The sequence below is a fragment of the Archocentrus centrarchus genome (genome assembly GCF_007364275.1).
Source record: "Archocentrus centrarchus isolate MPI-CPG fArcCen1 chromosome 18 unlocalized genomic scaffold, fArcCen1 scaffold_23_ctg1, whole genome shotgun sequence".
Classification (NCBI taxonomy): domain Eukaryota; kingdom Metazoa; phylum Chordata; class Actinopteri; order Cichliformes; family Cichlidae; genus Archocentrus; species Archocentrus centrarchus.
Genome location: NW_022060145.1, coordinates 1,126,697 through 1,138,347, shown reverse-complemented (window position 1 = coordinate 1,138,347; position 11,651 = coordinate 1,126,697). Strand labels below are relative to the sequence as shown.

The 11,651-nt window shown below is 39.5% G+C and overlaps 1 protein-coding gene across 1 annotated transcript; it reads left to right on the top strand.

Annotated features, from left to right (window-relative positions):
* The first annotated feature begins 4,145 nt into the window (after positions 1-4,145).
* LOC115775229 (transmembrane and immunoglobulin domain-containing protein 2-like) lies at positions 4,146-9,416 on the top strand. Its single transcript, XM_030722799.1, has 5 exons — positions 4,146-4,207; positions 4,645-4,995; positions 5,289-5,390; positions 8,208-8,308; positions 8,602-9,416. Exons 1-5 carry the CDS (start codon positions 4,150-4,152, stop codon positions 8,662-8,664), a joined length of 675 nt encoding a protein of 224 aa, XP_030578659.1. The 5' UTR covers positions 4,146-4,149; the 3' UTR covers positions 8,665-9,416.
* Positions 9,417-11,651: the final 2,235 nt, after the last annotated feature.

Below are 11,651 nucleotides of genomic sequence, written 5' to 3'. Positions count from 1 at the left end.
CACCGAAGTGGCTGAAAAATCAAGTAGTAATTAAGAGGAAGATGAATTGTAATCAGTCTTAAAGACCTCTGAGAAAGGAGGCAAAGAGCTGTTCATCTTCGTTCATCTCACCTGCTCTCAGAGAGGTAGCAAACCTGCACAGAGAGGATCAGATGTGGATGAATTTCAGAAGCTTCCATGTTAGCATTGCAAAACTTTCAGCTGAAACCGCTATCGATAGAAATATGCTTGGAATAACTTTAAGTTGCTCAGCTTGTGTTACATCACTGGGAGACGAACCAGTGGTGGTGACTGCTACTCTTACTCCTGATAAATACAGGATACAGTACCATCGAGTTGGAGTGTTAGCATGGTAGCGCTCTAACTTAAGGTGATCGGGTAAACACTACTAAATGTCAGCATGATAACATTTAGCTCAGTTCATCGCTGTGCTTACTTTCAAACTCACAGATGATATGAAAGATAAATGTAGTTTCTGGGTATAGAAATTAAATCCAACGTGATTCCCTTAAACCTAGATGTCTTTTTTATAATGGCTACCAGGGGATAACAAGGTGTGTTTCCCCTAAACAAGCTACCTTAGCTAAAATTATCACTGATACTATTAAAAAATAATTACGGCACAATTAAAAATAATTACAATGGAATTCAAACTAATTCAGCCGTAGTAAAAATAATTACGGCGTAATTAAAAATAATTACAGCGTAATTCCACATAACTAAAATTTACTTACAGGATAGTTACGGCCTAAGGGCGGGCCTTAAAAGAAAGCGTTACCCAACTTTGATATAGTACCACAGGTTAGCAAAATACATTGTTGTATATTGTTACTGCAGTGCTGGGGTTGTTGTGTTTCTCATTTTCTTATCCTGTTGCTTACTGAGGAGCCAGTTTAAACAACAACTCAGGTTATTCTCTTCTTGGCCTTGGGTGTGTCTGTGGCTGCTTTGTGGTCTGTCAGCAGCTCCCAACATGCAGCCTAATAGCAGATATGCATCAGATGCGCCAATCAGCTCAACCTGGTGCCACTCTCTGAACTACTCAGCTCCACCTCTCCTGCTACAGCTGAAGTCATACCCCACTACCACAGTTAGGTCTGGGCACTAAAAACTAATTGGTACAGTTTGGTATAAGATAAACTTTGTTTGGTTACAGTGGGTTACAACAGTGATATATGCTGCTTAAATGCTGGATTTGGAGGGAAACTTAAATGCTCAAGTTTGCAGCTTTAAACAAAGAAGAAGAAGGTCCAGCAACTCAGGCAGAACACCGAAACATGTATGTCATATACTGAGAGCATATTTTGGGAGTTCATTTATGTTTAACACCTGCAAAAGTGTGATGTCCTATTTAGACTTGTGAAATAACACCTTGTGACCAAATTCTTATCTGAATCACATCATCATGAAATGGTAGTCACACACAGGATGGAGTAAACATCTTATCTTAGTGTTAGCACCACACTAATAATTCACATATACAGAAGTGTTAGCTTGAGAGACAAGAATCTAATGGAAAGACAAGCCATGATAAAACCACTAAAGCCACCAACACAGGAATTCCACGGTTTAAACATCAGTGAGTCACACTTTTGTTCTGGGTGATATTTTCCTTTATTAGTCTATTTTTAACTCATAAACACAGCTCTCTGCAGCTGTGTCCACCCTCTCTTTGATTAGTGTTTGTTGAAATTTACAGAGCCCATCTGTTTTGAGAAATTACAAGTAATTTATTAAAATTAGATTTTTTTAAAATTGATTTTGTGCTTTAGTTGAAGCAAACAGGCTCACTGTACCACAGGCAAGACAGAGAAGTCAACAGCATTGTCTGAAGCATCACAGGGGTCACAGTCTTGTGTACTCCTAGTCGTGGTCCCATGCCCAGTGAAATGGAAGAGTTGCATCAGGAAATGCATGAGGTGTGCAATCTGTGCCAAATCAAAACATGTGGATCCATCTCCTGCTTTGACCCCTTGGGAAATAGGTTAGCAGCCAAAAAGCACCTTCGGTTGAGACAACTGGAGATCCTGCACCGTTCCAGCAGTCTTCAGAGCAGTCAGGTCTAAGCCTTGCTGAGCAGCCCCAGTCATCACTGGAGATGGCTGCATGCCCTACAGAGCAGTCACAGTCATCGGAGGGAACAGCTGCATATCCTGCACAACCCCAGTCAGCCAATAGAGTCCTCACAGCTGTCTGAGCAGTCTTTAGGGTGAGTGCCTGCAGCGCCACCTACACATCCAGAGCTGCCAGCACTGCCCAAGAATCCACCAGAACCAACTCTTCTGCTTCTTTGGCTCATCCCTCTAGCTGTACCAGCCCCCTGGACTGCTTAGCCAGGCCGCAAGGCAGTCGGGCTGGGTCCTTGAAATGTGTTTTGTTTTTTTGGTCTCCTCTGCTCCCTTTTTTCTGTTTTTTGCTCCCAGTCCCTTCTTCCGGGCCTCACTCCATCCACCTGGTTCAAGTGGTCCTGGTTTTTTGTTTTGGATGTCTGGGAGCCATCTCCCTGAAGGGGATTGGTAGGGGGGGTTGTTCTATCATACGGTTCCCTGGAACGACTCACCCTTTCTCTCTCTCTGCTGCTCTCCCTGCTCCTCTGTGTGAGTGTGTTTGTTGTGGGTGTGTGTACATAGACTCCTTGGCTCTTCCTCCAGATGTGGGATCCAAGAAGTGATCTTCACCCTTGTAATCAGGCACCTGTGGTCCTGTGCCGGTTACTCACCTGTTGGCCATCATGCTGATTAAGCTCCCAGCATTAAAGGAAGGAAACTTCCTTGAAGCTGAGATTGCCAGATTGTCCTGTCACTAGTGGTATTACAAATATTGACTCCTTCTACAAACCTTCACTTGCTTGGATTGTTGTCACTTCCTCTTCCCTTTCACAGCGGAGAGGACTGTGTGGAAACAGCCTCAGCCGGCTCTAAGGACTGTGTTCTTTTCCCTGAATAAAAACTCATTTAGCCTCACCACTGTGCTCTGCACTTGTGTCCTCTTTAAAAGATGAAATTTAACACCAATGCAGGACGTGTGAGAACAGAGCTGAACTCAAAAACAGCTTTAATGCTGGAGGTTCTTACAATGTTCAAAAACACAAATTGTAAAAATAGTAAATCACAATTCAAGCTAGGAAAGTCCACAATACAAAAACCTCGGAGCAGCTGAAGGGAAAACTGAAAGGCATACAGACACATCAGGGGAGACAGGGGAAGTGGGACATGAGACACACAAAACACGAGACTGGCAAAATGAAACAGGAAGTGAGAAAGCAGGGGAAACAGAAATGCAAACTTGACACCACACGAAGAGGCAGACTCACTACGGATAACGGACACAAGAGACACAAAAGGGAGGAACATTAAGGGAGAACACAGGGAGAACTAAACTCTAAAGCCACTGGGATCTTAAAGATACATGAAACAGTAAAAAATCCAAGAAGAAACCAAGGAATATAAAAATTATATAACGACAAATTAACCAGTGATCATGAAAGCAAGTTAACTGCAAAAGTCTTTTAAACTAAGAAATAAAACTGAAGAAATTAAACAATAACCAAACTTCACAAAATAAAAAACAACGCTGGGCAAAAGGCCCAGGACCATTACAGTTTTCAACAAAATAATAATAAAAGAGCTTAAACCACTGCAATAACATGACACATAGTAAAAAACAAACTAAAACTAATTAATAAGAATTAATATTAATGTGTAAATATTGAGAAATTAAGCAAGATCAAAAATGTCCTGATATTATGCACACAAAGACTAACCTGTGATCAGTTTTAACGAGAATTCTTTGACAAATATTTTTTTCACTCCTTCTTTCCTTAACATATATTTTATTATGACCACATTTCAGCATCTCTGCATTAGGAGCCCAATAAAAGCGACCGCTGTCAGTTTCCTGAGTCAGTCATGAGGAGAGAACAGCGTGAGAGAGCTGCTGCAGAGGATCTACAGCCGCCTTCTGTGTGGAGGAAGCAACAGAAGCTGCGGGTTGTCACACTTCTCTAGAAAACAGAGAAAACATGGTGCACCGCATGTTTCTTCTGTGTGTGTGTGTGTGTGTCTGTGTCTGTGTGTGGTGGGTGGGACTTAGAGAGGCTGTGAGAGATGAAGCGACTGTAACTGTTCAGTAATGAATCAGTGTGGAAAGATGAAGCTCTTACTAAGCAGTCTACTTTTGACCTCTCTCTGTACCCTCTCATCTTGGAGTAAGTAGAAACACATTAATAATTTATTATATTTTTTCCATGCCTCTCAAAATGCCAAAGTTAAGTTTTTCAGTTTCTTTGGTGATGAAACATCTATAATTTTATTTACAACTAATAAATTAATGTGCCCTTAAAGTCAAAGTACTAAGTAGAGAGACTAAATTAGATTTTGAATCAAGATGCTACAATGGTTAAAAATTTTCTTGAAATGATAAGTGTAAAAGCCAGACTGACGTCTTTATTTCTGATGTGTAGTCATTATTTTATATTGTTTTTATTTAAGACAAGAAACTCATTGTAGCACTACAATGCCTTTTTAAACCATGTCTACATACTGCAATCTGCACCAGACACCTGCTGATTTAGCTTTGCATGCATGCAGTATGTGTGTCTTGTAATAGCTAAACAAACATTATGTTGCACTCTGTCTCTTACAGGTGTTTCATCGAGCACATTTGTTGTGACCCAGACTCCTGATGTTTCTGTCATGGAGGGAGAGACAATAAACATCACCTGCTGCTGGACAGAGAAGTTTGAAAGATTTAGAGTGCAGTGGTTGAAAAATCAAACAGTTATTAAAACTGAGAACAGCTTGAATCGATCTCAAGGGTCTCTGAAACAGGAGGCAAAGAGCTGGTCGTCTTTGACTTTAACAAAAATCAGAACAGAGGATTCAGGAAGATACATTTGCAGGGTGACTGTGGAGATACCATCTTTAACTGTAGCTACAGGAAATGGGACAGTCATCACAGTTACAGCCAACCAGGCAATGAACAACACCTCAGCTGGTATGTGAATAAACACCTGATGTACAGTATGACCAGATACCAAAATCAACATAAGTAACTTTTTATGAGTGTAGATATTTAAACAATAACAGCAGACTGAAATGTAACTGTTTTGCTACTGTTCATCTGGGGGGCTTTCGTAGTCTTAAGAGACAATTTATGGACTCCCCCCACCCCCCCTTTTGGGAAATACTGAACAGTTTTACCCCTTTAGCACAACAGGAAGTAGGTGACAAAAAACAAATAGCTTGACAGTTTTATATTAATGCTTTGACTGATATTGGTTTCTACAGATTCTACAGGTCCCAGCACTACTGTGATGATCCCCCTGGCTGTAGTGGGTCCTTTGCTTCTCGTCACACTTGTCTGTTGCTGCATTCTGCGAAGAAAACAAGGTACAAACTCTAAATCATGATGGAGCCATCAGAGACTCAGTTATATGTGATGGCTTGAAATGAGCTACAAAACACAATAATTTCTACCTTATTTCTATTTTTGTTTATCCATGAAATCAGTATAAGCTCAGTTTGATCACTTTTCAGAAATAAAATGTGGGTGAAGGGTGCTTACAGTGAAACTTATTTAAATATTTTACCCAAAGAACACTTCAACAAACTTTTCACAGGTGCATTTGTTAAAATTGTTAATTTGAGGTTTGTGCGATATCCAGTAAACGGGATAGTGTTTATTTCTTTCAAAGAATAAACAACTAGCAATACTAATAATAATCACATTATAAAAGCTCACAACAACCACTAAACCTGGACATTAGTACAGGTCTATGTCGGAGCCAATTTAAAGGCTACATCGAGTTAGCAGCTAATATTTCCACATATCTGATACAAGCAATACAAACACATCTGCAGGTCACAACTGTCTGGTTTGTACTGCAGCAAATTTTGGTTTAACTTACCCATGAGGTTATTCTAATTAACTAAAACTAAATTCAAAGCAGGTGTGAACAGAAATAAAAATAAAACTAGACTTTTGAAAAAAATAATTGACTGAAACAACACTGCATGCACAAAATAAATTAAACCAAAATAAAATAAACGTACATGAGATGTTTGGTGCAGATGTTTGCTGGGACTTGGGAAATCTACATGACTGTGAGTCAAATGCCTTCAAAAAGTTCTGTTTTTGGTAATGTGCCCCTGACACACAACATAATCATATTTGACTAAAATTGATACTGAATCTAATAAATCTTAATGTTTTCAAATAAAAACTAAACCAAAATGAAGAAACTAACTGAAATGAAGCTGACCAGCTGCTGATCAAGTTATATATAACATTTTCACAGTGGTTGTGATGTAAAAGTGCTTTCAGGGATCAGAGAGAGTGGAAAAGTGCAGTCCGTTTACTTTGGCACGCATACCTACTTGTAACATTGATTACTGAAAGATATGTTGATTTTCATATTAAGCCAGCTAGTATAACTAATGTAATGTATTTTTAATACTCGAAATGGCTCAATTTCACCAGGGTTTCAGCAGAAAAAAACACATAAAAACTTGAAAAACTGTTATTCAGTTTTTGAGAAAGTCCTGCCACAGCTCCCTCTGTATAATCAGCACTGTAGAATATCTCATAGAGCAGAAAGGTCCATCGTGTATTTCTGCAGGAAAACAAAGGGGAAGTGAATCTGAAATAGATTGGAACGCAATTACATTTTCTCAATTGCTAGCTTCATTTCATTAAGTTAAATAATAAAAGTCAATATCAAGAAAAGTACTTTTTTGAAAAAGCTCTGGAAAATATTTTGACACTATCAGTACAAATACAAATTTGACTGTTGGGTCTTCTCTATTATTTGCCTTAGTTGCCTTGAGGCGACTGTTTTATTGTGATTTGATGCAATACAAATAAAATTGTATCGAACTGATTTGAAGTAGATAATAGAAAAAACAAAAGTCTGCATTGTTTGTATAAATGTGGTAGGAATTCAATTCAATTCAATTTTATTTATACAGCTCCAAATCACAGCAAACAGTCACCTCAAGGTGCTTTATATTGTAAGGTAAAGACCCTACAATAATTCCCTCAAATTCTGAATGAGCTGGAAACCTGAGATGAATTTTTCCACTGATTAAGAGATAAAAGGGATTCTAATAGGGCGTCTGGTTTTGATAATATGAGACAGTGTTTTTTCATATGCATATTCAATTAAATTCCATTTATATAGCACCAATTCACAACAATAGTTGCCTCAAAGTACTTTATATTAATATCAGCCTAACAATAACGTAACCAGCACATTCTGATTGTCCACGTCAGTACGTCTCAAGATTGCATAAACCTAGTTTGGTTGCTAGCTGCTGCACACTGTTGTAATAGTCATCTGCACATGGCATTTACCCAGTGCAAAAGTTTGTATATCAAACCAATTAATGTCATTTTTGGGGTATCGTAACAGAGTTGGTGTTACTAATTTAACCACAAGACATTGTTTCATTAAGAAATGTAAGGGGCCAAATATGGAATCCTGTGGTACACCATGGACAATGTTGTAAGAATAATGAAAAATCTATTAATGCAATGGGGTTGTGAAGGGGCAAATAAATGTGGTGACAATGTTCTCATATAGAGAATGCAACGGTTTAGCTTTTAGACTGTTGGCATCAGATTAAAAAAGAAAAGAGGTCAAAACAGATGTAAAAAAATCTAAAGTCCAATTCAAATGAAAAGCCAGTCAGCAAAGTGTGGGTAGGCGCAGAGTGAGCTGAGGCACACGAGGACAGTGGCTGAAATAGTTTGTTCATATATAGCTGGAGGTGATTAATGAATATGGAAAAACCAAATGGCTGTAGTTAGCTCTTTCTCCTTACAGCAAGAAGGTTTGAATCTCCACAAGTGTAGATGTGAGGCAGGTCAAGTTTTCATAATAAAAAAAAAAAATAAGCTGACTAGAAAAGTCCATTCTGTATTAATGGCAAAACTGAAGTCATGTAACTATCACAGGTTTCACACCACAATTTAAACAATGAAATGTTTAAACACAAAAGGTAGGATGAAATTTTTAAACATATTTCTAGCAGTGACAGAGACTCAAAAGGATTGAATGCAGCTCCCAATTAGGTTATAAGAGAGAATGTGATTTTCATCCTACTATTCATTTCTGTGTGTGTGTGTGTGTGTGTGTGTGTGTGTGTGTGTGTGTGTGTGTGTGTGTGTGTGTGTGTGTGTGTGTGTGTGTGTGTGTGTGTTTACAGCATTAGCAGCCAGGGTGATCTACGAGGTTCCGCACATTGACTCTGAGACAGCAGAGATGGACAAACACAGCACAAATTCCTCCAGAGGCTCTTCTCAGTGGGTGAGTGGGGTATGCTTTTTTTGGGGGGGGGGCATTTTAGTTAGTTTAGGCAGACATTAGAAAAATACTAAAAAATGATTTTAAGCAGTCCACAGACCTGCTGATCCAGTTTAACTGAGTAATTCAGGGTGACTCTGGCATTAAGAAATAATAAAAATATATATATATGTAATTAACATCCTGTTTCTGCCTTTAACTCATGCATGTTCAGCTTTAAGTTGTGCACATTAGGAAACACTGAATGTAGATCACCTCAGTCTGATGTACTACTTCTATACCTCTGTCTCTTTCAGTGTCAAGTACCTGTGTATGAATCCTTCTACTTCGAGCAAGTGGATCCCAAAGAAAGTGGATGAGGATCCACTCCAGTATTTTCTCATGTACTTTTTACACAACATATATGCTATATATTCTATATAGCATATATTTTATATAGCATATATTCATTTACTTCAATGTTCAAAGGCATCCAAAAAAATTCTATGGTTGTAAATATGTGTATATTTTTCTATAAAATTTTTATATAATTTTATATAAAAATTTTTTCAGTGATGGAAAAACGTGACCAGAGATTTAAAGACGGTTCCACAGACAATTATATCAGGCTAAATTTGAGATGCTGCTTTTATTTTGATGAGATCAAACTAACACACAAACTCACAAACATGAGAGACGTCAGTGTGGGTTACTAATGCTGCACTGAAGATGCAGGTTTCACAATAGTTACAGCTCACAATAGGCCTGCTGAGTGGAAAGTGTGGTGTTCAGGGGTCGTCGCTTAGTAGGTCAATGACAGGAAGTGGAAAGAACGCCTGTGACGGTCGATGGTCGTTTTGCTGTGTGCCTAGTCATCATACAGGCACACAAAACTTGTACATCTCAAATAAATCTAAGAGCTTAGATGCACATCAGTGAGACTGTAAATCTATTCACTTTAAAAGTAGCTTTATTGATCCCAGAGGGAAATTCATATGTCTGTATGTAACTCAAACAATCAATGTGAGGCTGGGGAAGAATGTCTCGGACTCCCGGACCATCAGCACTGGCACTCCTCAGGGCTGTGTCCTCTCTCCTCTGCTCTTCTCCCTGTATACCAACTGCTGCACCTCTGACCACCAGTCTGTCAAGCTTATTAAGTTTGCTGACGACATGACTCTCATCGGACTCATCTCAGACGGGGACGAGTCGGCCTACAGGATGGAGGTCAAACGTCTGGTGTCCTGGTGCAGCCACAATAACCTGGTACTGAACGCCCAGAAGACAGTGGAGATTATAGTGGACTTTAGGAAGCACACAGCCCCTCTACCCTCCATCATCCTGACTGACACCCCCATCACCACAGTGGACTCTTTTCGCTTCCTGGGAACTACCATCACCCAGGACCTCAAGTGGGAGCCCACCATCACCTCTGTCGTCAAAAAGGCCCAGCAGAGGATGTACTTCCTGCGGCAGTTGAAGAAATTCAACTTGCCAGCAAGGACCATGGTGCAGTTCTATACTGCCATCATTGAGTCCATCCTTACCTCCTCCATCACTGTGTGGTACACTGGAGCCACCACTAGGGACAAACAGAGACTACAGCACGTTGTGCACTCTGCTGAGAAGGTGATTGGCTGTAACCTCCCATCTCTCCAGGACCTGTACACCTCCAGGACACTGGGGCGTGCAGGTCGGATCACAGCCGACCACTCTCACCCTGGGCACAGACTTTTTGACCCTCTCCCCTCAGGCAGGAGGCTACGGTCCATACGGACCAGAACCTCCCGCCATAAGAACAGTTTCTTCCCCTCTGCTGTTGGACTCATGAACAATTACCCTAAGACTGTTACCACCACCCTCCACAAACGCTGATGACCCTATGTCTATGCACCTGTCTGATTGCACTGATGTACATATTAGTGGAATATAGTTTACATTCTTTTATCTTTTAATTAGTCTCTGCACTGTATATTTTGTAAGCTCTAATATCTCTGTATATTTGCAATTTGTATACTTGTATATTGTCTTATAGTTTTTATACTTATTTGTTTTTGTTTTTTTCTGTAAGCACGAAGTACCGCAGCAATTTCCTAATGCTGTGAACCTGTTCACCCATATGGCAATAAAAACCTTCTGATTCTGATGTGTGATTGAAGTCAAGAATTTCAGCTTTGATTCAAGGGGTTTACAAAAAAGTTTGCATGAGCTATTTAAGAATCACACCCATCTACAATCCCCATGAGTAGATAGTGGCATATGTAGTCTACAGGCTTTTACCTGGTTTATGTACCCTAATAGCACCCTTTTAACCGAGTACAAATGCAAGTGAGGGAGGCCCTCATTGGGAAGAAAAATCCAAATAATGCTGGAAAACTGAAACATCTGGGCTTGCTCTGTATCGCTGCTTTTTTTTTTTTCTACAAGAAAACAGATTTACCAATAACAGACGTTACACAGTACATGGCTGCTCATCCCTCTGAAGTGAGTACATGCCAACTAATCTCAGTATATTCTGAATAGAGATATATTCCAGGTGAAGTGGAATAACAGTCTGATGTTAATCTCACAGACAATTACAGCATTATTAAGTTTTCCCCATCAAAATGTTTAAATTTGCACCAAAATGATTCAAATATTTGCCTAAATGAGAAGTAAACCTTAATCCACAATTTCACCTTTTTATATCTCTGTGCTTGTATAGTAGACTGCCTCAGTCTGTGCAAATGCTGGATTTTTACACATTTACAAATTGGCTCGTGCAAATATTTAATGTTTTTGGCCAAATATTAATATTTTGGGAAGGTTTCCCAGACGTTTTTTAAGAAATGCTAACATGACACTTAGCGTCAGTGCTATTGTTCTATGTTCTTGGGTTCCTACATACACAGGTCCCGTGTTTATATATGGCAAATAATGGGAACACGACAAGTGGTCTCTTCCCTTGCTGTGTGCCCCAGGTCTCTGTGGCTTCCTTGAAAGGTTTGTGCACTCATTCATTCAAATGAGTTTTTATTTATGTAGCATCAAATCACAACAACCAGTCACCTCAAGGTACTTTCTATTTAATAATGGTTTAATACAGAGTAAAAAAAAGAAGGAAAACAACCTATAGCAGTATAACTATAGGATGAATTCTAGGTCACCTGATCCAGCACTAACTATGAGTTTTAGGAAAAAGTAAAGTTTTGAGCCTAATCTTAAAAATAGAGAGGGTGTCCGTGACAGCGAAGCAAGCCCTCTGACAGCCAACATCTGCAGAGATGAGGTGTCACTTTGGGTGGCTTGTCTGGAGGCTGACAATGGAGAAGATGTCATGGCTCAGCAAGCAAGGGGACTCAGAATGTAGACTCATACTGAAAAGTCA

Excerpts from the sequence above, each read along its gene's own strand:
- LOC115775229 (XM_030722799.1), top strand. The coding sequence starts at position 4,150 with ATGAAGCTCTTACTAAGCAGTCTACTTTTGACCTCTCTCTGTACCCTC. Across the intron at positions 4,208-4,644 it reads CTGTACCCTCTCATCTTGGA|GTGTTTCATCGAGCACATTT; the intron begins GTAAGTAGAAAC and ends TGTCTCTTACAG. Across the intron at positions 8,309-8,601 it reads CCAGAGGCTCTTCTCAGTGG|TGTCAAGTACCTGTGTATGA; the intron begins GTGAGTGGGGTA and ends TGTCTCTTTCAG.